Below are 26357 nucleotides of genomic sequence, written 5' to 3' on the forward strand. Positions count from 1 at the left end.
GCATCAAATAGTCTCTTTTGCAGAGCTTTATTGTGGCTATGTTTTGATCTCTTAAATTTTTTTGTTTTGGATTTTTTAAAGCATTTTTATTTTGTTTGAAAAGTAAAAATGGAGATAGAGAAGTTTTTCCTCTTCTGGTTCACTCTCCAAATGGCCACTATAGCCAGATTGAAGCCAAGACCAAGAGCTTCATCCAGGTTTCCTATGTGAGTAGCAGGGGCTCAAGCACTTGGGCTGTCTTCTGTTGCTTTCCCCAGGCACATTAGCAAGGAACTGGATCAGAAGTGGAGCAGCTGGGCCTCAAAGTGGTGCCCATAGGAGATCCTGGTGTCACTTGTAATGGCTTTACCCATTATGCCACCACACAGGCACCTGAGAATTTAATTTTTTAGGAGATAGAACTCTTTCAAAGTCTGTCCCACCAGACTTGTATAAAATATTGATAAATACATATTTTATATATATATATATTTTTTAATTTATTTTATTTTTATTACAAAGTCAGATATGCTGAGAGGAGGAGAGATAGAGAGGAAGTGGAGCTGCCGGGATTAGAACCAGCGGCCATATGGGATCAAGGCGAGGACCTTAGCCACTAGGCCACACTGCCGAGCCCCATATTTTATATTTTTAAGATGCTTGGATTGTGGCGGGGCGAGGGGGAAGAATGAAAAGGAGGGAAGGTGAGGGAGGGAGGAAGGTGAGGGAAGGTGAGCGAGAGAGTAAACACATCTTCTGTGGACATAGGCAGGGCTGGGCCAAGGCCAGTGCTGAGGGCTAGGGACACCCTCAGTGCCTCCCATGTGGAGTGGCAGAGACCCAGCTTCTGCAGCCTTCCCTTGCTGCCTCAAAGAGTGTGTGAGCAGGAAACTGGAGTCAGGAGGCAGAGCCAGGATTCAACCCTAGGACTTCAGGATGGCTCATAAGTCTTAACCAGCATCTTGTCTGTTAGACAAAATGCCAACTCCCTGAGATATCAGAGATCCAATGAAAACATATTCACTTGATTGTTGGTATTTCTGTTAGGTGCTTTGCAATTTTGAGTGGTAAGCATAACTCAGCAGGGCTTGTGACACTTGAAAGAGCTGAGAGTTATCTGCATGGCCTCAGAGGATCCCTGCAGAGCACACCTGTCTCTAACTACTCACTAGCACCATCTCTGGTCCCCAGAGCAGTGGCGAGTGCCATGTTTGCTTCTGTTGTGTTAGGAATTCTGATTCTGAGGAGGTGGGATACAAAATAGGAAGATGGATATTTTCCATTTCCTCTGTTACAAAATAGTCCAGATTTTCTTTTAGTGAATGATTGAGAATTATGTGCCTGGAGCAGCACCCTAGAATTCATCCACGGGTGCTGGACCTATATCCAAAGCTGGCTGGGCAGCAGAGCTGGCCTTGCTGGCCACACCAGCCTGACTGCAGCAATACCCCAACTACCACAGAGGCAACCATGTGATTCATTAAAATGCCCAAGTGGAGATGCGTCATACTTACTTGCTGGGAGCTCTGTGAGAAGACCCCTTTGCCTTAGTTCAAAACACATGCCAGCAGGTGCAGAGGCTGTGCCCCATGTGGGAACAGAGACAGAGCCTGTGCATTTCCTAGACCATGGGGCTGCTGTGGATAGTCCATGAGGCGCAGCAGTCTAGCCAGTTACCGAGTGCCATGACATTCCCTTTTATCGTGTGTCTAAGAGTTCACACAGCTTCAGTCAAGTTTGCTTTACCCCATTCTGTCAAAATAGCAATGAGACTTTTAAAAAAATTCCTGAAATCCCATGCATTTCACAGAATGGGAGAAAATATTAGCAAGCTGTTGGGTTAGTGAGCTTAAAGAACTCAATCCGAAGGCTCCCTACCCCCAAATTCAGTTTGAAAAATGGACAAATGGTAGGGGTAGACATCTCTCAAAAGAAGATACACAAATGGCCAACATGTTTATGAAATCATCAGGAAAGGGAAATCAAAACCACAGTGAAATACTCACTCCAGCCAGCCTGGCTATTAACAAAAAGAGAGCAAGTGTTGGCCAGGATGCACAGATAGGGGAGCTCTCACACCATGTTGATGGGAAGGTAAGCCAGCACAGCCATTGTGGCAAACAGTATGGAGTTTCCTCAGAAATCTAGAACTGGAGCTGCCACACTCCAGCACTCCCACCATGAGGTGAATATCCAAAGGGCAGGAAACTAAGATGCAAAGCGATACCTGTACTTCCGTGTTTGTTGTAACACTGCTCATCACAGCCAAGGTGTGGAGCCAATGTGGATGCTCCATTGGTGGATGAGTGGAGAAAGAACACACACGATGGGATAACAGCCACAAAAAATAGCACAACCCCAGTGTTCTAGCAACACGACTGAGCCTGGAGGACCTCGTGTTAAGAGAGGCAAGTCAGAAAGATAGTACTCCACATTCCACTTTATGTGTGAAGGCTGGAAAAGCTGAGCTCCTAGAAGTAGAGGGTAGATTAGTGATTGCCTGAGTCTGGGAAGGAGGGAGGAAGACATGGAGGAGCACAGTGATGGGCACGTGGGTGCAGGTGGGTGGGAGGAGTAGCCTGTAGTGATGTGCAGCGCAGTGAAGTCACTGATTGGAAACCATTAACTGTGTGTCTCAGAATGGCTGGTAGGTTTCTGGATGTTCCCAACACTAAGAATAAATGAGCTGTTGGGTGTGCTGAGTAATTGGATCATTGCATGTTGTATACATGCATTGAAATACCACACTGTACCCCAGGAGTAATGTTCAATTCTATGTGTCAGTTAGGAAGAAGAATATATAAAGTTCTCTTAAAACACTGAAAAAATTTTTGTGCATTTCAAATTTCCAAAGTTTTTGTGGTAGTACAACAGATTTTGCATCAAAAAACATTTTTTTTCCAATGTTCTGGGTAGGTCTTTATTAATACATGCAGTGGGGGCCTGTGCTGTGGTACAGTGGGTTAAACTGTTCCCTGTGATGCCAGCATCCCATGGAGCACAGGTTTGAGTCCTGGCCACCTCACTTTGTATCCCGTTTACTGCTAATGCACCTGGAGGAGAAGCAGAAGGATAACCCAAGTACATGGACCTCTGCCACCCACTGGAAGACCTGGGTGGAGCTCCAGGCTCCTGGCTGCAGGCTCCTGGCTTCAGCCTGACACCCAAGTAAACTTAACTTTTAGTTCTGTTTCCCATGAAAACTTCAGGAGTTCATTAAGCACCTCTGCCTTGTGGGATCCTTCTTGCAGACACTTCCTGGGAGCAGGTTCCTGTGTGTCCTTCCAGAATCTGCCCCATGTGTTTGCCTCTGTGTGTGTCCATCATGTTTTAGAACTGTTCTTCAACCTTCTTTTTTTTGTAAGCCTCCCTCATTCAGTGTATGGCAATGTAAGTGGTCGTTTTCCTGACCACAGGCATCTAATTGGATTTTGTTTTACTGATAGAGATGTCACCTCTGTGGGCATCATTGCGAGCCTCCTGGTGCATTTCTGTGCTGTGGATACTAAGAATGGGCTCATTTGACATTGGTGTAGGTTCGCCAGGCTAGCATCCACACCTGCTGTGTACACCCCTCCTATGGTGTCTGAGTACACACCATGGTCTAAGTTTAACCGGCATCTTCCAGGGACACTCACATTGCTTTTTCCCAGCAGGATCTGCATATTAAGTAAAATCCTTCCTTTTCTCTTATGTCGTACTGTTTACTTGTGTTTCTTTAACATTTTCTTCCCCTTTTTTGGCATTTGCTGTCTCCTAGGGAGCGCAGACCCCCTACCTTCACTTGTCTGCACTGCAACAAGGAGAGTACACCTTTCAGCTGACGGTGACAGATTCTTCAAGGCAGCAGTCCACTGCTGCGGTCACTGTGATTGTCCAGCCTGGTAGGTGACCTGGGAGAGAGACAGCATGGCAATGAAAGCCGAGATGGCAGCTGAGCTCTGGGCTTCAGTTGTGCCAGCCTGGGTGGTAACATCTCCCAGTCTATGCACTGTCGGGAAATCAGGGCTGTGGGAACCGATGTCCCTGGTAAAACTAACGTTCTCTTGAGTTTCTGAATCTTGTCCAGATGTGTCTAAACCACAGTATGTAGGACAGAGCCACCAGCCATGGCACCATGAATGGCCCAGCTTCACTTTGTGGACACCATCATGTATGTCCTGCTGCAGGGGACTCGAGGCTGGGGGTCAAGTGCCATCCTACTGATGCAGCAGCCATGGAGCAGGTGCCTCCAGCTCAGCTCAGGTTCCTGAAAACTCAGGGTTCTGCTGCACCTCAGTGACCTCACAGACAGCTAGGCCTTTGCTTGGTAGTGAGTGGGATTTGCTTTAGGAAATTTTTGCAAGAAGCCTACCGGTCCTAGAAACTCTACTCTCTGGAGCCTGGCAGTGAGAACAGATTCCATCTAAAGACAACCGACTGTTTACCCATTTGTGTATTCAGCAAATATGTAAGAAGTGCCATTAGTGAGGCCTCAGGGAAGAGGAATGAAGCAGTCTGTACTTGGTCTCTGCCCCCTTTGGGCTTGTGGCTGAGTCTGCCTAGGCCAGGCGCTCAGTGCTGGAGGAGGGGATTGACTGTTGCTGCAGGATCCACAGAAAGGGGCTCTGCCTGGTCTGGGAGGTGGCCGGAAAGAGCTGTTTAGTGCTCAGATTAGAACGAGGGTGGCAACTTCCGGTGAAGGAACAGAGGAATGGGTAAGAGGAAGGGGTTGAGCCCAAGGAGACAGGAGCCAGGAGCTCCATTCAGGTCTCCCATGTTGGTGCAGGGACTCAAGCATTTAGACCATCTTCTACTGCTTTCTCAGGCCATTAACAAAGAGCTAAATTGGAAGTGGAGCAGCTGGAACTCCATCTGTTGCCAACATGGGGTACCAGTGTCAAAGGCAGTGGCTTATCCTGTTATGCCACAATGCCAGTCCCATAAAGGGTTTTTACAATTTTTAAAAAATTAATCGGGAAGGTAGAGCAAGAGCAAGCCAGTGAGCAAGTAAGAGATCATCCATCTGCTGATTCACACCCCAAATGCCCACAACAGCTGGGCCTGAGCCAGGCTAAAGCCAGGAACCAGCAACTCCGTCTGGGTCTCATGTGGATGACAGAATCAGTAACTGTTGTCATTAGTATCTTCTGGGAGCTGGACAGGAAGCCAAGCCAAGCCAGGACTCAGACATGGAAATGTGGGCATCTCCAGTGGTTGTTCCACCTGTTGTCAGGATGCCTGCCCCTCACTAAATCATGGGAGTTTCATGCTGAGTACATTGGGTATTGGCAGCTCAGACCCTGTGTAATGGCAGCCTTAGTTTCCAAGTAGGCGACTTTTATTTTCTTACAGAAATTCTGATTGTGTGAATAACAGTATCAGTGATGCTTTGTCTTTTATTTGTTTAATGTTAGATGTTTTCTGTGCACCAGGCACAGCAGCAGTCATGTTCACATTGATGTCAGCTGGCTGCTTCATCCTCCTGCTCCTCTCCTCTTGCTCTTCTTGCCTGCTCTTCAACTCTTTGTGTGTGTTGAAGGTCTAAACCACAGGCAGGTGAATGTCAAGGAGCAGTGTTTCTTGCAGCCTGTAGCTCCAGTCTCAAACTTGGGAGAGTCAAATCCTAGTTAGGTTAGATGACTTCAGTGTTTCTTCCCAGGATTCTCAAAGGGCATTGCCTGTTCTGGTAGCTGCCATGAGTGAATCATGGGTCCAGTTGCCTCAGTGTGCATGGGGGATGCTCAGTTTGCTTAGGTGGGATGCTGTAGTAATGACTTACAACCCATGCACATCCTTCGGTGCATTTTAATTTATCTCTGGATGACTTCTAAAACCATAGACAACGTGAATGTCATGGAAACAGTCACAGGGTGTGTAAGGACATGTCAGTTAATGGTGGATCTGTGTAAGCAGAAGTGTGTACTGTGGAGCCTTGCACAAGTTTCACTGTGTTCACACAAGGAAGAAATGGCCAGTGATGTATTTCTCAGAATGTGTTCCTATAATTGAGACATGACAAGAAAAAATGTGTGTGTAGTCAGTACAGACACATATTTCCCCCGAATATTTTCAGCCTGCGTTGAATCTGCAGACGCAGCAACTGTGAATCATAGCTGGCTACAATGTGTTGATATCAAGAAATATGGGGGTTTTTAGACTTACTGCAAAGAGGTAATATTTTCCTACACTGTTTCTGCAATTCTAGAAAACAACAGGCCTCCAGTAGCTGTTGCAGGCCCTGATAAGGAGCTGGTCTTCCCTGTGGGAAGTGCAGCCCTGGATGGGAGTGGGAGCACCGATGACCATGGCATAGTCTTCTACCGCTGGGAGCTGGTCAGGTATGCTGGCATCGTCATGTCCATAGCCTGGCCCAGGGCTCCCGCCCCTTCCCTTCGGTAGTGCATGTTCAATCTTGGCACTTCACCTTAGGGAGTCAGGACATGTGGGCAGGGCTGTTTTGCTGTGAGTGGTGCCAGGGAACCTGGGTGTGGTCCTGTAATACCTCTCTGAGAAATTCATATTTTTTTTTTCTCCTCTACACTCTCTCCGAAGAGATGAAGATTCAACCTAAATACAAACAAACAGAATAGTTTCTCAGGCTCCATCTCCCAGCTCAATGAGCAAACAAAACAGGAACCAAACCCCTCATTTTGGGAACCCACTGGGCTCTTTCTGAAGGCAGCTTCAGCAACTGGCTCTGTCCCCTCAGCAGTTAGCTTGAGTTAGCTTGGAAGTCCATAGATGACATTTATGAGGGCAAAGTCACATGCCTGCTGGCTTTAGGACTTCTCTCTTGTTCACCACTTTGATGTCTTAGAGGCCCCAGTGCGGTGCAGATGGAAGATGTGGACAAGGCAGTAGCCACTGTGACTGGCCTTCAGGTGGGTGCCTACTGCTTCCGCCTAACGGTGAGAGACCAGCAGGGACTGAGCAGCACGACCAACCTGACGGTGACCGTGAAGGTGAAGAAGGGTGAGTGTTCTGACCCCGGTGGGGGGTCTCACAGGACTCCAAGCTGGGCTGCAGGTGTCCAGCGAAGCTGAGCTTTTTGCTTGTTTGTTCGCAGCAGGTGTCTAATTCTGCCTCACCCAGAAAAGCCAACCCTCTAATCCCCTTAGAGGTTCTCCTGTCACCTCCTTCAAGGAAGCAGCCTCTCCTTTCCACCCGCAGCACTGACCTCTCTGTGATCCCTGCCAGGCCAAGGCTCATGTCCACGAGATGGCTTGTGCTCTGCTTTTTCTCTTCCCTGGAGATTTCAGCTCTGTGTTGTCCATGGTACAGACCCACATGGTGCTGCTCTGGGTACTTGTCTTCTTGTCAATCTTCCCACCTGACTATGAGTTGCCTGAGGCCCTTTGCTTCAGAATTGCTGAATTCTCTGTGTAGACTCAGGCCAATCGTAAATGGTGTTGAGTTGGATGAGTTAATCTGCAGATGACAATGATGATGTGTTGAAGTGCAGAGGAGCAAGGAAGTATGACTGGCTTGGGGGACTTGTTTGTGGTACAAGGGCTAGGGCATGGAGGTTGGGTTTGGGGCTGCAACCCTCCGTCATGGCTGTGCCCTGAGAGTCACATGCTAGAACTTTATCCTCTGGGCAGCTGAGAGAGGCTGAGCCCTCCCTTTTCAGCAAAGCAATGTGGATTTGGATTTTTTCAAATCTTAGACTGTAGAAATTTTCAACCCTTTGTCAAAGAAGGGGGAAGAATCTTAACAGACCAGCACGTGTGCATCCTTTAGCCTACGCAGCCATCAGAACTTTGCTAATCTTGCTGCATTTATCAATTCATACTTTCTTGTTGGCAAATGTAAAAAAAAAAAACTTCTCAGTAAGCCATTTTAGCTCTTGCATTTGGAGAATAGTTGGAAGAAAGCGGTAACTGCATGGATAAGATGTGAAATGTCACCCCATTGGAGGCCAGCAGGAGAGGTGGGGGAAGGAGGTTTTAGGAAGAACCTGTGAGTCTGAATTCTCAGGACTGGGGCACCTGACAGAAAGTTTAGAGAAATGGTGTTCAGAATGATAGCAAGACTGTCAGTTTTAGCTGATGAGTGGGTGAGGGTGCGGTAATCCAAAATGAGGTTGACAGCAGTCAGCAGCAGATCTGAGAGAACTGCTTCCTGCTTGAATGGATCTGCCTGGTGGCAGTGGAGTGGCTGAGGGTAGTGCTGGAGGGAGCATGATGACTGGAGTCCCGGATGTGGAGGCCCAGGGGTATGGCAGGGGCACTGTTGAGTTCTGACTGTGGAGCTAACAGCCAGGGAAGACCCAGACAGCATGATGACAGAATTACTTCTGGGCCAACTCCAGTTACCTCCTGTCTCTTTACCATTATTCCTGGCCTTTCTCCATGAGGGATCTTTTTAGTGGAAAATGCACATTACAAGAATGTATTCATGGATTAAATTTTTTTAAAATAAACTTACCTCTAAATTCTATTCTGCCATGGACATTTTGAGATATGCTTGTATGTCCACAGTGGAATTAAGCCTGTCTAGTGCCACACACACACACACACACACACACACTACCTCCTCAGATCTCTCCCAGCTGAAGTGCAGTGAATGCTGTGGGAAAATTGGCAGTGGCTCTGATGGCTTCTGCTCGTCTCCAGTGTATTTTTCCCAGGACGTAAGCAGCTGGTGACGGATGACACAGTAATGACTACATTAGGTCACCCCCTTTTGCTGTCACCACTGCTTGACTTATTTTGAAGGGACAGCTGGGTTCCTCAGTCCCATTTGAACTGGAAGGGTCTGCCAGCAGTTTAATCTCCAAACTGGAGCTGTGTCTTCTCCTGATCTTCCCACTCTACCCTCCCTTTCTTCTTGAGGCTGTTACCTCAGAATGACCCTTACTTTTCCTTATTTATATCTGAGGGTCTAACTAGTTTTCACTCAGGTTCCTTATCTTGCTGGGATGGTCAAGATTTGGCAGTACTAGAAATCCGCTGACCCAGAGGATATTTTAAATGATAAACATTGCTATTTTCTGGTCCCTGGAGATAAGTAAAATCATGCTTTTTCTTTTCCAAGAAGAATAAGTATTTCATTACGAAAATTCTCAGGGTACTGGCTGTCACCTCCTTTACCCCTTTCTTGCTAATTAGAGCCACTTAGGCACAAACAGGCTTGCAGGATGCCTGCAGAGTGTGTAACAGGTGTTTGGGACAGAAAGCAATGCGTTGGTGGTGTATGTTCAATTTTTCATATGAGGAAGGTGGAACACTTGTGGGTGTTTTATGACATGCATTCTATCACCAGCATTTTAAATCAATCTCTCTGCTTTCATTTTTGCTGTATTTGACTTAGAAAATAATAGTCCTCCCAGAGCCCAGGCTGGTGGCAGACATATTCTTGTGCTTCCCAATAACTCCATTACTTTGGATGGTTCAAGGTCTACCGATGACCAAGGAATTGTGTCCTATCTGTGGATCCGGGATGGCCAGAGTCCAGCAGCTGGAGTGAGTACTGAGAGGGCAGTGGCCCTGGGCCTTTAACGTGTCTGTCTTAGTCAGCTTTGGCTGCCACAGCAGTAGGCATGGGCAGCTCAAACAACAGGCATGCATTTCCTCACAGTTCTGGAGGCTGCAAAGGCCAGGTCAGGGTGCTGGTGAAGTTTCCTCCTGGCTTATAGACTCACTTGCCTTCTGTGTTGAAGTCTGGAGCGGGCTGGGGGTGGAGAGGGAGAGGAGATGGAAGGAACTGTCTGGCACCTTTATAAACACACTAATTTCAAGGGATCAGGGCCCTACTCTGTGACCCCCATGAGCCTTAATTACCTCATCAAAGGTCTCTCCTGTAGGTACAGCACCATCCAAGGTCAGGGCTCCAACATGTAGATTGGAGTGGGCAATGCTGTCTGCAGCAACACCTGTTTATCTCTGCAGTGAGGTGCTTGTGCCTGTGTCCTGGAGGCACTGAGCCGCTGGCTGTCACCAGGCTGACTCAGATCCTGAGGTCTTTTCTGACTTTTCCCTAACCAGGTTTAGGGTGGGTAGGACACTGTAGCCTGGAAAGCCACAAAGCTAAGGCCTCCCCTGTCACTCCTGCTCTGGTCCAAGTGGATTCTTTCCGATCTTGTAGGTCAGAGATTGCTGTCCCATTTCACAGATACAGGGAAGGAGAGTGACTTGGCCAAACCTTAGTTTTCAGCACCAGGCAGGTGTTTTCCCCCTGTGGATCACTGTGCTTTGCAGGTTGTAAGTTGAGGTCCTTCTTCCACCCCACTGTTGCTGAGGATTTGAGATCAACCATGTTCTTGCCCATGTCCTGGAGCAGTGGTCCCCGGGAAGGCACTGGGAGTGCCTCATGCTTCCCGAAGCACCTCCAGAGGCAGGGTCCTCGGGACAGGACGGTGGCATCTGTTCAGAGCATGTCACTTTTGTCACCATCCTCTGCTGTGAGCCAGTTCCCAGGGAGCTGGGAAATTCTTCTCTAATTCTTTGGTGCTTTGAAGCCTACAAAACTGAGATACTAGTGGGTCTCTGAGAGGTGAACATGAGGGAACCTCAGGAAGAGCCTTGTGAGACCTTGTGGGAAGAGAAGACTAAACACCTGCACCCCACTCTCACCAACAGCCTTTCCCTCCGTTGGAGGAAAGCAATTGTTTGATAATTCCCAGCAAAGGCTTGGAGAGCTAGGCTCAGGGGATTCTGCCTTCAGAATTTGCCTTCCTACGGGTTTTACTGGGAAGAGCCAATGCCCACTACCCCCTAGCTAACCTCCCAGCCTCCCGCTTGCGCTCCTGCACGTGTGGGAAGGCTGGTCCTCAAACGCTGCCTTGCTCTTCGTGTCGTTTCTTAGGACGTCCTCGATAGCTCTGACCACAGCGCGGCCCTGCAGCTCACCAATCTGGTGGAGGGCATCTATACTTTCCACCTGCGAGTCACGGACAACCAGGGGGTCTCGGACACAGACACCGTCACTGTGGAGGTGCAGCCAGGTGCGTCTGTGGGCTGGGGTGGCCCCAGCCTGGGTGACTGCGGCCGGTGTAACATGAGGTGGGAGGCCTGTGTGCTTGCCTTCGGCTTTTGGCTGGACCCTCTTTGAGAACTTTTGTGTACTTGGCTGCAGACTCAGCCTTCTAGTGTTTGCCCAACAAGCTTTTTTTTCCACTGTAAGATTTATTTATTCAGTCTGAGTTGCAGAGAGAGAGGTAGAGACAGAGGGCAAGATTTTCCATCAGCTGACTTACTTCCCAGATGGCCACAATGGCTGGGACTGGGCCTGGCTGAAGCCAGGAGCCAGGAGCTTCACCCAGGTTCTTACATGGATGGCAGGGATCTAAGCACTTTGATCATCTTTCACTGCTTTTCCCAAGCAGTTAGCAGGGAACTGGAATTGAAGTGGAGCAGCTGGGATGTGAACTGGTGCCATGTTGAACGCTGGCATCACTGGCAGCAGCTTCACATGCTACGTTACAACATCACTCTTGAGATTTTCTTTTCACTTTTGCTTTCCTGCCAGAAAACAAAGGCTTCCCATGGAGCACATGTCTGGGTTTCTGCATCTGCAGTGCTGAGGGAGGCCAGTGCTAGGGAGGTGGGCAGCCATCGGCACTCCTGGGATCATGAGCCTTGGTGGTGTCCACACCACTGGGCCCCGAGGTTTCCTTGCTGGTCTTGGGGGAGAGTGTGAGCAGCTGAAACGTCAAGTTAGCCCCAGGGGGTAATTAGGCCACCTGTTTACCAGCTGGGATAGAAGGAATGGGCCAGGCAAGGGAAAGGTGCTGCTGCCGGAGCATGGCCCCTATGATGTTGAAAAGGACTTAGCCCTGTAGTAGCTTTACTGCTTAGGTTCTCACACAGGCCTAGCCCCTGATCTGGCACAAGCAGAAACACCTTCTCTACTTTCTCCCCAGACCCACGGAGGGGTGGCCTGGTGGAGCTGATCCTGCAGGTGGGTGCTGGGCAGCTGACGGAGCAGCAGAAGGGCACCCTCGTGAGGCAGCTGGCCGCGCTACTGCATGTGCTCGACTCTGACATCAAGGTTCAGAAAATCCAGGCCCACTCGGACCTCAGGTGAGAAGCATGCTTGGCCTGGGGAGGTCCAAGCCCTGTCCCCGGCTTTAGCTGCAGTCCCAGCTCCAGTCCTGCAGGAAGGTACCTGTATGTGCAAGCTCCAATCGCATTCATAGACCTTTTCCCATCCAAGGGTGGAAGTAAGGACACATCAGCCCAGCTCTAAGTGCATGATGACGGAAAGTGTGCTGAATGAGGGCATCAGCTGGGGCAGTGGGGTTGGGTGCTGGCATCCTTGGGGGCTGTGCGGCTGGTCTGGGCGTTGAAGAGCTGTGTCACTGCCTGACCCCAGCCCTGCCCCATGTCCTGGTGTGAAAGGGCCCTTGGCTACCATTTGCTGTCTGTGGGAGGAGGTGAGGCTGAAATACCAGCCTGTATTTCCACTAAGATTTTTATTTTCAGTGTTTTTATTTTTTCAAATAAGATTTATTTACTCAGTTTTGAAAGAGTTAGACAGACAGACAGATGAAGGAGATCTTTCATCCACGGATTCACTTCCCAGATGGTCACAATGGCCAGTGCTGGGCCAATTTGAGGCCAGGAGCTAGAAGTCTCATCTGTGTCTCCCATGGGTGTACAGGGGCCCAAGCACCCAAGCCATCTGCTGCTGCTTTTCCCAGGCCATTAGCGGGGAGCTGGATCAAATGCAGTAGCCTAGATACAAACCTGCACTCATATGGGATGACAATATCACAGGTGGTGGCTTAATCCACTAGACCACAATGCCAGCCCCAAGGTTTCATTTCTAAATTCATATATAACCTGGTGTGAGAAGAGAGAGACAGAAAGCACATAGCAATGAAAACCCGTCATTCATAGTAACTTCTTTGCCAGCTATTCTAGCCCTTCAGCTTACATTAGTTTTCCAGAGAATTCAAAATTTACTTGGAAAAGTACCAGCTAAAAGCGTATTATAATTACTTTTATGGGATTGAATCATAACTTTCCCTCACTCATGCAGTATCAAGTAATGACTCAAAGTCATAGCTAAAAACCAACAAAACCAATAATTGTTTATCTGACAGATCAACAAAGCTGATGAACTGTAGCTGGAGAGACCAAGAGGAAGCATGGGCTGCTGGTTACTATAGTCAGCAATAGGAAGGAGGAATATGACTTTGCAGAAATAAAAAGTTTTATAAAAGAAAACTGAATAATTGTATTAAAATATTAGGCATGCAGATTCATAGGAAGATGTGGGCAGAGACGAATTCATATGAAAGGCACGAATTCATATGAAAGGCAGAGACCTGTAACAAGTCCAGAGATTGATTTAGTCATTTAAAATAATAATAAAAAAAAAAACTTTCCACAAAATCCAGGACAAGTTTTGTTGATAGATTCTGAAAAGGTTTTAAGGATTGTTATAGCTCTTCATAAAACCTTCCCTCCCAAAAAAGGAGAGGAGGTCTTTCTCATCTCTGTAAGGTTCATTTTACCACCAAAATCTGGCAAACACATCACAAAAAAATCACAAAGCAACATCTCTGGTGAACATTTTCTGTAAATACCATCAAGCTGAATCTAGCAGTACATAAAAGGAAAAAGGGATTTATCCCATGGCTGTGAGTGGGGCCCAATACGTGCAAATCAATAAATATAATACACCATACTAATAAGGAGCCAAAACACAGGAACATCTCAGCAACACAGGAAAACCATCTGAAAAAATTCAATTTTTTTTTTTAATTGGAGGAGAGAGAGAGGAAAGATCTTCTGTCCATTGATTCACTCCTCAAGCAGCCACAAGAGCCAGAGCTGCGCCCATCTGTAGCCAGGATCCCAGAGCCTCTTCCAGGTCTCCCAAATGGGTGGGTGCAGGGTCCCAAGGTTTTGGGCCATCCTCAACTGCTTTCTCAGGCCACAAGTAGGGAGCTGGATGGGAAGTGGAGCAGCCAGGATACAAATCATCAACCGTATGGGATCCCAACATGAGCAAGGCAAGGACTTTAGCTGCCAGGCTACCTCAGTTAGCCCTCAATACCTTTTTTTGATACACAAAGAAAAGCACCTGTTATGAATATTGTGTCCCGCATGAGTCCTAACCCGTGGTACCTGTGCACTTGACCTTGTTTGGAAATAAAATAGATGTCATTAGTTATGAAGAAGTTATACCAGAGTAGGGTAGGCTGTCATGCTGAGTGATGGCTGTCCTTATTAGAAGAGAACCAGGGACACAGGGAGAGCACCCTGTGATGACAGGCAGACAGGGGTGATGCACCCATGAGCCAAGGAATGCCAGGGAACAGCACAGAATGGAGCCTGCCTTGGGGGCTGTAGGGAGCACTGCCCTGTGGATGCTTTGGTTCTGTCCTTCAGCCTCCAGAACCGTAACAGGCGATTTCCCTTGTTTCAGCCATCAGCTCATAACACTTGTTTGGAACAGGCCCAAGAAACTCACAGAGGTTCAAACAGATATTTCTCTGAAGAAGATGGACAAAATGTCAAGCAGCACATGAAGTGATGCCCATGTCCTAGAGATAGGGAAATGCAGGTGAGAACCACAAGGAGATGCCACTTCACACCCCAGGTTGGCTGCCACATCCAGGGTTCAACCAAGTGTGGGCTGAAAATATTCTGAAAAAAAAAATGCCATTTGAATGGAATGGAGGTGATGATTTTTTCTTTTCATATTATCTAGTCAGTACAGTATAAAAACAGTTTATGTCGCATGTCCATTGTATTGAGTACTGTAACTAATGCAGAGACAATCTAAAGCATACAAGATGTGTGTAGATTATATAGTACTATTTCATTTTATGTAAAGGACTTGAATGTCTGTAGGTTTTGAAATCTATGGGTCCTCAATCAATTTCTCAAGGATCCTGAGAGAGAATTCCGATTTGAAAAATATATCACAGTGGTGGGCCAATCCTCTGCTGTCTGGCATCAGCATCCCATATGGCACCAGTTCATGTCCCAGATATTCCAATTCCAATCCAGCTCGCTGCTTGTAGCCTGGGAAAACAATAGAGGATGGCTTAAGTCTTTGAGACCCTGCACCCATGTGGGAGCCTGGATGAGGCTCCTGTCTCTGAGATTCAGATTGGCTCAACTCTGGCCATTGCAGTCATTTGAGGAGTGAACCAGCACATGGAAAACTCCTCTCTCTATCTCTCCTCTCTGTAAAATCCACTTTTCCAATAAAAGAATATTTAAAAAGAAATATGGATCACAAAAAATGTTGGAAGTAACTAGATAAATTGGGACACTGCTGGTGGGGATGTAAATAATGCAGGCACTGTGGAAGGCAGTTCCTGAAAATGCCAAATAAAGTTACCATATGGTCCATCCCATCCACTTCCAGATAAATGACCAAGGGAAACCAAAGACTGGTGTGTGAATGTTCCTAACACATATTTATAATAGTGAAAAAGTCAAAGTCAAAACAACCCAAATGCTGCTCAGCTGTTGAATGGATTCAAAAAAGGTCATATGCTCATATGATGGGATAATATTTTGCAGAAAAATGCAATGAAGTACTGATATGTGCTTCACCCTGGATGAGCTTTAATGACATCATGCTGAGTGATGTTAGACACGGAAGCTCACATATTGTACGATCTCTTTTATGAAGTATCCTGAGTAGGCGAAACTTACAGATAGCAAAAATGTAGTTGTCAGGGATTGGGGGAAAGGCTGTTAACAGGTGTGACTATCTGGGATGACAAACATGTTCTGGAATTAGATACTGGTGAAGGTGTGAATGCAGTAAAAGCTTTTGGATTTTACATTTTAACCAGGTAAAGTCTATGGTATTTCTGTTGTTTCTCAGTAAGAAAGATTAAAATAAAACCTTGTCTAAGAGGCACCACTTTGTGTATATTTGTGTCTCTGCATTTGCACACACACGCGCGGGCCCACACTCACACAGTCTCCCGTCAGCCATTCTCTGAGCCCAAAGAACTTTCAGTTGTGAATACAAAGATCAATTCCTTGGCCATGGATGCCAGCACTCTGTCTTTCCAGTGTCACAGGTCAGATGGCCGGAGTGGCCATGCCTGCCATGCCAGTCACAGCCTGACCACGTGGCTGTCCTCTCTTGTCTCCTCTGCAGCACCATGGTTGTGTTTTATGTGCAGAGTGGACTGCCTTCCACAGTTCTTAAAGCTGCTGAAGTGGCCCGAAACCTGCACATGCGGCTTTCCAAAGAGAAGCCAGACTTCTTGCTTTTCAAGGTCTTGAGGATTGATACTGCAGGTATGTTTTCTGTGGGGATATTTCAAGGGAGTTAGACTTGCCAGTCATGGAGGTTCTATAGACACACAGAGAGGTGGTCTGAACGTTTTTAAGAAGGCTTGTTTATTTATTCAAAAGACAGTTATAAATCTTCTGAGCATTGGCTCATTCTCTGATTAGTGGGGAGTGGGAATGGGTCAGGAGATTGAAACCCAAAGCACCTGGGCCATCTGCTGCTGCTTCCCTAGCTGCATTAGCAGGAAGCTGGATGGGAAATGTAGCATCAATACTTGAACAGGCATTCATATGGAATACTGGCTTAGCCCACTGCGCTACAATGTCATCTCCTATGCAAACATCTTAACATACAGAGACTTGTTTGGCATAGTTTTCCTGCAATACACAGTTGCTAGTTACTCTTTGTTTTGGAAGGAAACTGGAGAACAAAAATAGTCATGAGTCACATTTGAAGACTGCCAGATGCTTCCCGACTCACAATGGGGCTATGAACTTGGAAAGAATATAAGTTGAAAATGCACTGACCAAGATAAGACACGATAACCCAACTGACTTAGCCTGTTCTACCTTAAATGTGCTTGAAGCACTTAAATTGGTCTGCAGTTGGACTAAATCAGCTAACAGAAGCTTGCTTTATCATAAAATGTTGACTGTCTCATATAATTTATTGGACACTGGACTGAGAATAAAAGATGGATGGTTGCATGGATATTGCTTCTGTGCCACAGGGAAGTAAAAACTCCTACATAGAAACTTCAAATTTGAGTACTATCTGTATACTTACAAATACTGATGATGGTCAGGAATTCCATATTTAAACTGTCAGAGCAATGGTAAAAACAGACAAGTACCAACAGCTGGAAACGCCTCATTTATGTGATCTGTGTATCCTGGTCATGATGGGGTGTCATTGTGACCTCTGAGACAGCTGGTAAAGTGCCATCTAGTCAGCCTCTTGCCTGCCAGGCCTTACACTTAGTCACAATCCTAGAGTCCTTGTCCTTAACTTTTGAGTGACATGCCTTGTAATGAAGTGGTCATTTCAGTAAGAGCTACAAGGGACCTGGTAAGATTTGATCAGTATTTGATTTGATTATTTCAATACCTGTTTTATCTGCAATTAAATTTCTCCATTATTTGCAGCAATTTAATTTTTTGTAATGTATTTTATGTTCTGGCAAAAAACTGTGAGATTTATTTTTGTCAGAAATTTGGGATACCCAGAAAGAAGTAAAGAATAAACAATCTCCTAGATACTGAGATTCCTCATATCGAAAGATAAATTTTATTTATATATTCATTCACTTTAAAGATGTATTTTTTATTGGAAAGGTAGATTTCTAGAGAGGAGAGACAGACTTTTCATCCACTGGTTCACTTCCCAAGGACCACAATAGCTGGAGCTAAGCCAACCCAAAGCCAGGAGCCAGGAGCTTCTGGGTTTCCCATGGGAGTGCAGGGTCTCAAGGCCTGGGGCCATCCTCTACTGCTTTCCCAGGCCACAAGCAGAGAACTAGATGGGAAGTGGAACAGCCGGGAAATGAACCAGCTCCCATATGGGATCTGGTGCTTGCAAGGTGAGGATTAACCATTGGACTGTTGCCCTGTGCCCCCAAAGATACCCTTTATTAAGGCAAGGATATTTTGAAAAGGTAATGGAAATGGATTTAAAAGATGATTTTGGTGCAAAAGTAATCTGAAATCTATCCATACAAAAAGATTTCAAAGTTTTCAGACTGTATATTAAATTAAGATGTTTGCCTACTCTTAAAGTACACTTGTCTTTCAATTGTATTTTTCCATCAACTTTTCAAAGCTCCTTCCCATACTGATGCGTTATTTTTTTCAGTTCCCTCATCTCTAAACACAATGAATATAGAGTTGTAATCATTTAATGTATATGTTTATCTGTTTTTTTAACTTATCATGATTTTCTCAAATCCTTTCACATTTTCCTTCAGTCAAATATTTATGGCTGTGTAATACTCCACCCTGCATATGTCCCTTAACTGTAAAATTGTCCTTCAGTCATGAACTTTAAAGTTAATTTTATACATCTTTGTGCACATCCTCCGTTGAATACATTCCTAGAGTTTATTTTCTGGGGTCCAAGCTTGTATATCTTGGCTGCAGTTTGAAGGCCTTTGCTCCCATTTGCTTCCTGATGTGCGGGTCAGTGATGAGGGACCACCTTCAGGGGGCTCTGAACTCGGATGCATCTGTTCAAGCAAATGATGCTGAGGACCCTGAAGCAACAGACCCCCGAGAACTGCCTCGCCCTCGTGGTAACCACCACCTGTCGCCTCGTTGCAGATTGCCTCCTGGAGTGTTCTGGCCACGGTCGCTGCGACCCTATCACAAAGCGCTGCGTTTGCTCCCAGATGTGGATGGAGAACCTCATCCAACGTTACGTCCGGGGTGGCGAGAGCAACTGTGGTGAGTTGTGACTGGGGAGCTGGAAGGTGCCTTTGGCTTGAATATCCAAAGCACTTAGCCTAGCTTTGCGGATGCCAGGTTCCAGTCCTTTCCCCACCTGCAGCCAGGTGCACTTGGTGGTGAGCTAAGATTCCCCCCTCCCCACACACACACACTCCCTGTTGGAGGTTTATCCAGGACCCAGGGAAGAGGAAACTTCTTTCCTGCCAAAGGTCATTGGATATTTCTAACATCATTTGTGCACACAGAATTATCAGCTGAAAAATGAGCCTGCTGTACATGTATTGCATTTTGAGTTGTATCCACAGTTACTTTGGCAGGACCAGTCCAGGTAAATCTGTGCACCTTATGGAGCCTGCAGGCCAGACATTCCCCATCCCTGCAGGCTTTTACAGACAACCCTTCTACAAGGAAATTCGCATCTGTGGTGCAGGATTAACATGATCCTGGGCGAAGGTGTGGACCTGCTGTAAGCAGGTGAGGAATGGAATCTTGCCCACTTTCCAGGCTTATTTGCCAAAGCAGGTGGACTCAGGTCCCGTGTGAGGGCTGTACTTGGCTGCCAGACTACTGCTAAGGGTAGATATGCTGCTGAATGGATGTAGATGGACATAACCTGCAGAGAACACTAGAAGATACAGTTGACATGTTCACACTAAATACAATACAAAGCTTGGAATCGGCTAGCTCTGGGGTCCTGATTCTAGGAGCTGATGTAACACAGGACTGGGTGAAGTCTGATGTTGGCAGTCTGGCTTCTCTGCTCCTGCACTCCTGTTGCAAAGCCCTTTGCATTGCTTTCTGCAGGCAAAGGGAAGGCCGGAGAGCAGCTGATTGCCAAACCTCTCTCCAGCTCCTAGCAATGAATTGATATTGTGGGCAACCTTGCTGATATTTCATTTACTTTAATCTAAAGCAAGCCAGAACATTTCTTGGGGAGAGGGTGGTGAGTCATGGCACCTCTAAGTTCTGGAATGAATATCTTATTGTGCCATTCATGCAAGTGTGCATTATTCCTTGATTAGTTTTAGTTGTTTTGTTCTTAAGTCAGCAAGACACGTGTGCACTGTGAGGTCCCTGAAGCAAAGGCACAGAACCAGGGCAGTTTCATGTGCTGTTTTAGTTGACCATTCTGTTCAGCCACCCGCCTGACCAGGTGCTACCAGCAGCACAGATGGCCTTTGCTTGAAAGAACCCAAATTATTCATCATGAACCATCAACATGAAACAGTTTCGCAAGCAGTGGGTCCCTATGGTCTGCTGCGGTTTTCCTGTCTTTCAGAATGGAGTGTATTCTATGTGACAATTCTGGCTTTCATGCTGACCGTGCTGGCGGGAGGCTTGACGCGGGTTTGCATTTGCTGCTGCAAGAGGTACCAACTGTGTCCTTTTATTTCTTCATGTGGGGTAGAATGCAACATGGCAGCTGAAATGTTTGCCTGGGTTTGTTAGACTGTGGAGCTGTCACCTTTTATGACAATAGGCTAGGCTGGATTTTCAGAGTACTTTTTAATATGCTTCCTGCCCCAAGGCAGATGTAACCAGAGGAGGGAAACCATACTAGAGACAGCTTTTCCCACTATAGCTATCTTAGATTCTAGAAGGTTCCATGGTTCTGTATTCAATCTGGTGTCACTTGTCAGTCTCACACTGTGTTCACTAGCACAGTATTTGAGTGGCCTTCCCGGGTTCTGTTAGGGGAAGGTGTGCTGGTACAAAGGCAGGCATTGTAGTACAATGAGTTAGGCTGGTGCTTGAGATTCCAGTGTTGCACCTACTGCACTGTACACCAGCCCCAATCCAGGCTTTTCTGAGTAGGAACAACTCAATGGAGAAAGGTCCCTGGACCAACCATAGTCGAGGCTTGTAGGTCGATGGATGAAAGTGGTCTGGCCATAGGTTTCCACAGAATGCTTGTCTGTGAGATGGCTCTTAAGTTCTGAAACACTATGAACAGATGGCTAGCACTGCACAGGACAGGCCAATACTTCCTCTAGTGCCTTCGTGTGTTTTGCATCCTAGGCCCCAATTACCTCTCTGAGAGCCTCTAGCTTTGCATTGTTCCTTTCAGAAGGAAAAGGACGAAAATAAGGAAAAAGACCAAGTACACCATCCTGGATAACATGGATGAGCAGGAAGGAGTGGAGCTGAGGCCCAAATACGGTAAGGCCTTCTCTACAGTGGCATGATCCAGTGTCAGCCTGGGGTGACCTGGCATGAGCAGAAAACGTTGGTTGCAGGTGACTGCCTGGGAAGGGGTGCCAGGCATCATGATGGAGGCCGCCGGCTGCAGTCCTGAGGCTGTGCAGAGGGGTAGTCACTGCAGTTGTAGAAATTTAGTGAGATGCTGGCACAAAGTACTTTGTAGTATGCCTGGCTGGGTCATCTGAAGTGCCTGTTGGTAGCTGTGAGCCAGCCAGTGACCACGCCAGTGACCACAGCTAAGAGGGCGTTTGTATGAAGAGTGTCTGACACTTGGCTCTGTTCCTCTGAGTGCTGTTCCCGAGTGGAGTGCAGCCGGACGACAGGTGGACTTCAAGCCTTCTCCCATGGTTTCAGTAGTCAGTGCTGTCACAGGACACTGACATCCACAGAGCATACAGATCCCTTTGCTTCCCAACCTGTCTTGCTTGGTTACTTTTGGGTCATCATTTGTTAACTATTGCATACTTAACAGATCTTCCCATGCATTCTGAAGCTGCCCTGTGTCAATGATAGGATTTTCTGTAATTCTGGATTTCCGACCAAAGGATTTGGAGGGTTGCAATTGCCATCAAAGCTGTGAGATGCCAAAAGGGGCCCACTGTTGGTGTTTAACACCCCTCGCTGATGCCCAGACTGTGAAGGCCCGGAGAGGGAAGAGCAGTGACACACGTTCCTGCTGTTACAGGTGCTCTCAACCCAGGGGAGAGCAGCACCCTGGGGTGCAGGGAGCCCTGTGCATATAGAGGCTGGAGAGTGGAATTGCAAGCTGCTGCTGAAAGGACTTCAGAGTCTCACCTCTGAACTAATAGCACCAGCCATGACAGTTAACAGGCGCTTCATGAGTTGTATGTGTCAAGTACTTTTGAAGCCATTGACCCATTCTATTCTAATCCTACCCAAAGCTCTGTGAGGTGTGCATGATGACTGACCTGTTTCACAGCAGAGGAACCCAGGGACAAGGGCAGCTTAGCAGTCTGCTCTGGTGGATACTCAGCGTGGCGGGAGTTCATTGTTTGCATCAGGGCCCGGGCGCTGTCCTTCCACGTGCTCTGTTCTGCCTTGGTGCGCCCAGGCAGCCATCACTGGGCCGCACGGGTAGATCCTGTCAGTTCTAGAGGCTAGCAGCCAAGGACTTGGCAACTGGAAACAGCATGGTGAAGCTGGCTTCTCCCACATGCTGCATTTTCACCCTGTCTCCCTTGGTGAAATAGGACAGGACAGCTGCCTCGGGCCTCTCATGGAAGGACACTGTACCCACACTGTCCCCTTGGAGGGCCTGCCTCTAAGTTCCATAGCCCCGGGATCAGGAGCCCATCTGTTCAGACCTCAGTGGCCACAAGGGCTGCTGTCAGCTCACCAGGATCCTCTCCTCCTCATTTCATCCTTCCCACGGTGGTTTTATTGACAGCCTAAAAGAACACCTTCATGGCCTCATGGCTCTACTAGCAGATGCAGGCAAGCTTCAGAGTTTTCCCTATATCCATGTTGTCTGTGACATCCCAGCCTTGGGTTCCTTGTCTTGTACATGGTTGGTTTGCTCTAGACAGACTGGCTTTGCTGAAACATTTCTGGATGCCTCCGCTAGAGCCCTTCCCACAGGGAGCACAGAGGGAGTGGGCCAGGCCACACACTTGCCCTTCTTTCCCCTGAATATTGTAAGGGTCATTCATTCATTCATTTCCTGCCTGTCAGATGCCATCTTTTCCTGAGTCTGTACCTGACACTGGAACCCCTCAGGGAGCAGTCAGCAAATCTCACACCCATTCGGTCTCTTATTTTGATGCCAAGAAATCTAATCTGCCAAAAATATTTGAACTGCTTAGTGAGATCCCAACAATTTTGGTTTTTTTGGAGCTCAGTGCTAAAGGTTGGACCAAGAGCTTTGCTCACACTCTAACATGTTATCCTCGTCAGAAACACACAAGGCTGATGTTTTGTTCTCTCTCCACTTCATGGATGAGACTGACATCCCAGCGAGGTAGGCTTCTTGGCCAGGGGCACACGATTGGTGGTTGTCCTAGGTGGAGCTGAAGCTTGGGGTAATGCCAGAGCCCTTCTTGTCACATGTGGGATTCCCAGCAGCTTGCTGTGTTGGGGGTGATTGCCTGGAAGGTGCGACAGCACACCTCCAGGCTCCTCACCCATCTGTGCGCTGATTGGCACCGACTGGGAAAGCTGAGTTTTCTCTCTGACACTGCTGCCTGCCTCTCCCCAGGGATTAAGCACCGGAGCACAGAGCACAACTCTAGCCTGATGGTGTCCGAGTCGGAGTTCGACAGCGACCAGGACACCATCTTCAGCCGAGAGAGGATGGAGAGGGGGAATCCCAAAGTTTCCATGAACGGCTCCCTGAGAAACGGGGCCTCCTTCAGTTACTGCGCCAAGGACAGGTAAGGGAGCTGCTGGAAAAGGGGAGAAGCTGCATAGGAAAACCTGGGACCAGTGAGTGGCGGTAAAGCCAAAAATGACTCTCCTGTGAGTAGAGTGTGACCAGCCTCTCACAGTGGCCTGGACCGGCGGATTCAAAGACCCGTCTCCTTGGAGGACACAAAGCAAAAGGAAAATACTGCTCAATTAACTAGGTTGCTTGTTAGTAAGAATGAAAGCTGGATAACATTTTGTACACTCAGAAGGTTTCATCTGTTATAGCTGGCTCCATATTCTATTGCCTGTGTCAAAATACAAATTAACACCTCTTTCTATCTGCAGCCTCTTAGTGAAAATCCCCTTTCAGCAAGGCCTTCACAAAAGCTGATTTCTCACTAGGTAGCTGGAAGGATAGCTTTCCAAACGCTTTATCTTGTCAAGTCTATAGTCAGATGGCTGGATGAAAACGGGTTATGTGGGGGGCCTAGGCCACCTCTTGTGCACCAGGAGTTCTATGCTGGCGTGACATGTGCTGTGGTCAGCCACCACTGGGAGGGGTTCACTCTAGAAGGGGCTCTTGAGAACAGAAGAAGAAATGTGTTCTTAGTACCAGAGGCCACAGGAAGGGAGCATGGCTGTAGATCGAAAGGTGCAGGTGACAGCTAACATAAGCAAACTACGCAGAAGCCTACCTTAGCCCCAGCTTATACACAAGAAAGGTCATTACTAATTCACCAAACATGTATTGAGTAAGTACTCCAGGCCCTGCATTCATTTACTGACTAGAGGGAGGAATGGCAACTCTGCGATGGTATGTGTATTCCAGAACTCGGAACGCACAGGTCTCCCTTGGGATGTATGGTCATAATAGTAAAAATAACTGGACATGGACATAGTCACTTCATATGCTTTAAAAAAATACTGATTTTTTCCCAATATCTTACTTTAAACATGCAAGCAGATAAAATCAACTATTATTCCCACCCATGAAGCATCAGTGCAGAGCATTCACCGAAGGTGACTGTGACCTGGAAAACCGTTGGCTTTGGGTCCTGAGGTTAGTGGCCTTGGCAGTGACTTGTCATTCTTTGTGGGAGGACTACAATGAGAAACAGGGCCAGAGTCACCCAAACAATAGCCTATTGGTTTTGTAAGCCCTTGGGGAAAGCGAGGGCTGCTTTGCTGATGGAGAGGAGCCATCAGAGCAGGAGAATCAGAACAGTGGTTCCCAGGGGGCACTTGAAGGAAAAAAAACGTTAGGGGCTTTTGTCATTTCCAGGAATATACATCCTCGTGGGACCATGGTGGTTTTCCTTCTTGTACTTGATTGGCGAGTGGCCAAAGTAAAAAATTGATGAATGTGGTTTGCTTATGCCTATAGCTTGTGCATGGCTAATCAGTCCCCTGCTGGCTATAGTGCTGCGAGGAGGGAGGATGCTTCTTGCTGCAGCATTTGGCTTCATCGCCTTTGAGTCTGGCCGGTGACCAGGGCTCACCCCTGATGGCTGCCCAGCTGTGAAGCCATGGAGCATAAGGGTGGAGGCAGTGAGAGTGCCCTGCTTGAGGGACCCACCCGGTACGTGCATCTCACATACTTAGTTCATCCTTACAAAATGGAGATTTCCTGTTCCCATGTTGCAGAACAGCCTATGAAGGCCCAGGAAGGTACAGTCCGCCCCAGGTCCCTATAAGTGGCAGGTGTGGGAAATGAGTGCAAACTTTATTTAAACAGCAGTCCTTGAATTCCCCCCTCCCCGCCCCCATTGCCTCCCCCTGCACTGCAGAGAGAGCTCCCGGCTGTAACTGTTGGAGGGCAAATGTAGGTGACGTTGGAGGCCTAGTGGAAATTCTGTGTCTGGGCCTGAGAGGAATACCTCTGGACGTGTCCCTTTTCAGGGCAAGAAATGAGGGGAAAGGTGCCTGGCCAGGCTGTCCTGTGGATCACGCCCTGAGTCACTGTCCCTCTGGGCTTGCACAGTGATCCTCCTCTTCTGCCCTGGCCATCCCAACCTGACCTCTGGGAGGGAACCTGAAGTCTGGGGAATCATCAGTAAACATGACTGGAAAGTGAGTCCTTTCCTTTGCCTGACCGCTCACCTTGGGGCCAGCACACAATGGGCATGAGCAGCCCGCCTCCTCCATCTTGTGCCACTTGTCACCCAACACCTGTAGATCGATGGGAGAACTGGACCCCTGAATTGGTGCGTGTGCAGGGAGTGCATTTGCAGGGCTCATAGGCTGGCAGCGGCTTGCTTCAAGGAAGGCGGCCTCAGACCCAAAGCATGAATGGGGAAGCATGTCTGTAATTGAAGAACCTCTTGAAACATGTGGTGGGTGAGGAGCGGGGGCTGTGTTGCTGCCCTGGTAACCTAGCTGGCAAGGCCTGGGCTTTTGGTCTTGGCTTTAGTTTTTTTTTTTTTTTTCTGTGTATAAACTCCCCCCATGTGTTGACAAAGTGTAATTTCTGATATAACTCTATTAAATGCATATACTAACCCAAATAAACCATATCTGGATTTTCTGCAATACTTATATTTCAGGGAAAATGGGTTTTCCTGACACTTCTCCCTAACACTTCTCCCTTGACACTTTTATTTTGTCAAGGGAGTTTGGATATTTACAACAACATCTATGGGCCATGCAAACTGATTGACATACAGATTTGGCTCCTATAGACTTGTCGAGTTTTGAGTCCCACCTGCAGCTGCCTTGCCAGGGCCAGATGAAGTGTTCCCCAACCCTCTGGGAGGGATTTCCCTTGAGGACGGGTCCAAAACTGTTGCCTATCCCTGTGTTTGCACATCCCAACACCCCTCCACAAGGGTGTTCTGTTTGGAAGAAAATCCAGAAACTGTTTTGTAACACATGAACTATATGCAATTCAGATTTGTGCCTATCAATAAACTTTGATGGGAACTTTGTTCATTGATGTATGTATGTGTTTCCTGTGACTCTCCGTTATGACTGAGTTGAGTAGTTTGCACAGGGACTGTCTTCAAAGCCTGAAATGCCATTTGGCCCTTGCCTGCTCCCTGTCCCGCCTCCGCGTCACCATGGATACTCCCCACATGGACATTTATACTACTGAATTCTTCATCACCAGTTTCCTTCTCTCAGCACCTCCCGCCCTGCCTCTCTTGGAGCGTCATCTCAGAGCCCTGTGAACCC

General features: G+C 47.5%; 1 protein-coding gene across 1 annotated transcript in view; it reads left to right on the top strand.

Moving 5' to 3' along the window:
• The window catches only part of KIAA0319 (KIAA0319 ortholog), a 58616-nt gene extending 34536 nt beyond the window's left edge, over positions 1-24080 (top strand). Inside the window, exons 10-20 of the mRNA XM_058667383.1 lie at positions 3744-3863; positions 6167-6299; positions 6779-6933; positions 9274-9425; positions 10768-10906; positions 11825-11984; positions 16042-16184; positions 18495-18617; positions 19900-19990; positions 20689-20780; positions 23038-24080. Coding sequence (XP_058523366.1) covers positions 3744-3863; positions 6167-6299; positions 6779-6933; positions 9274-9425; positions 10768-10906; positions 11825-11984; positions 16042-16184; positions 18495-18617; positions 19900-19990; positions 20689-20780; positions 23038-23216 — 1487 coding nt within the window. The 3' untranslated portion in view covers positions 23217-24080. The remainder of the gene's footprint in view (positions 1-3743; positions 3864-6166; positions 6300-6778; positions 6934-9273; positions 9426-10767; positions 10907-11824; positions 11985-16041; positions 16185-18494; positions 18618-19899; positions 19991-20688; positions 20781-23037) is intronic.
• Positions 24081-26357: the final 2277 nt, after the last annotated feature.

This window comes from Ochotona princeps, chromosome 1 (assembly GCF_030435755.1).
Source record: "Ochotona princeps isolate mOchPri1 chromosome 1, mOchPri1.hap1, whole genome shotgun sequence".
Classification (NCBI taxonomy): Eukaryota; Metazoa; Chordata; class Mammalia; order Lagomorpha; family Ochotonidae; genus Ochotona; species Ochotona princeps.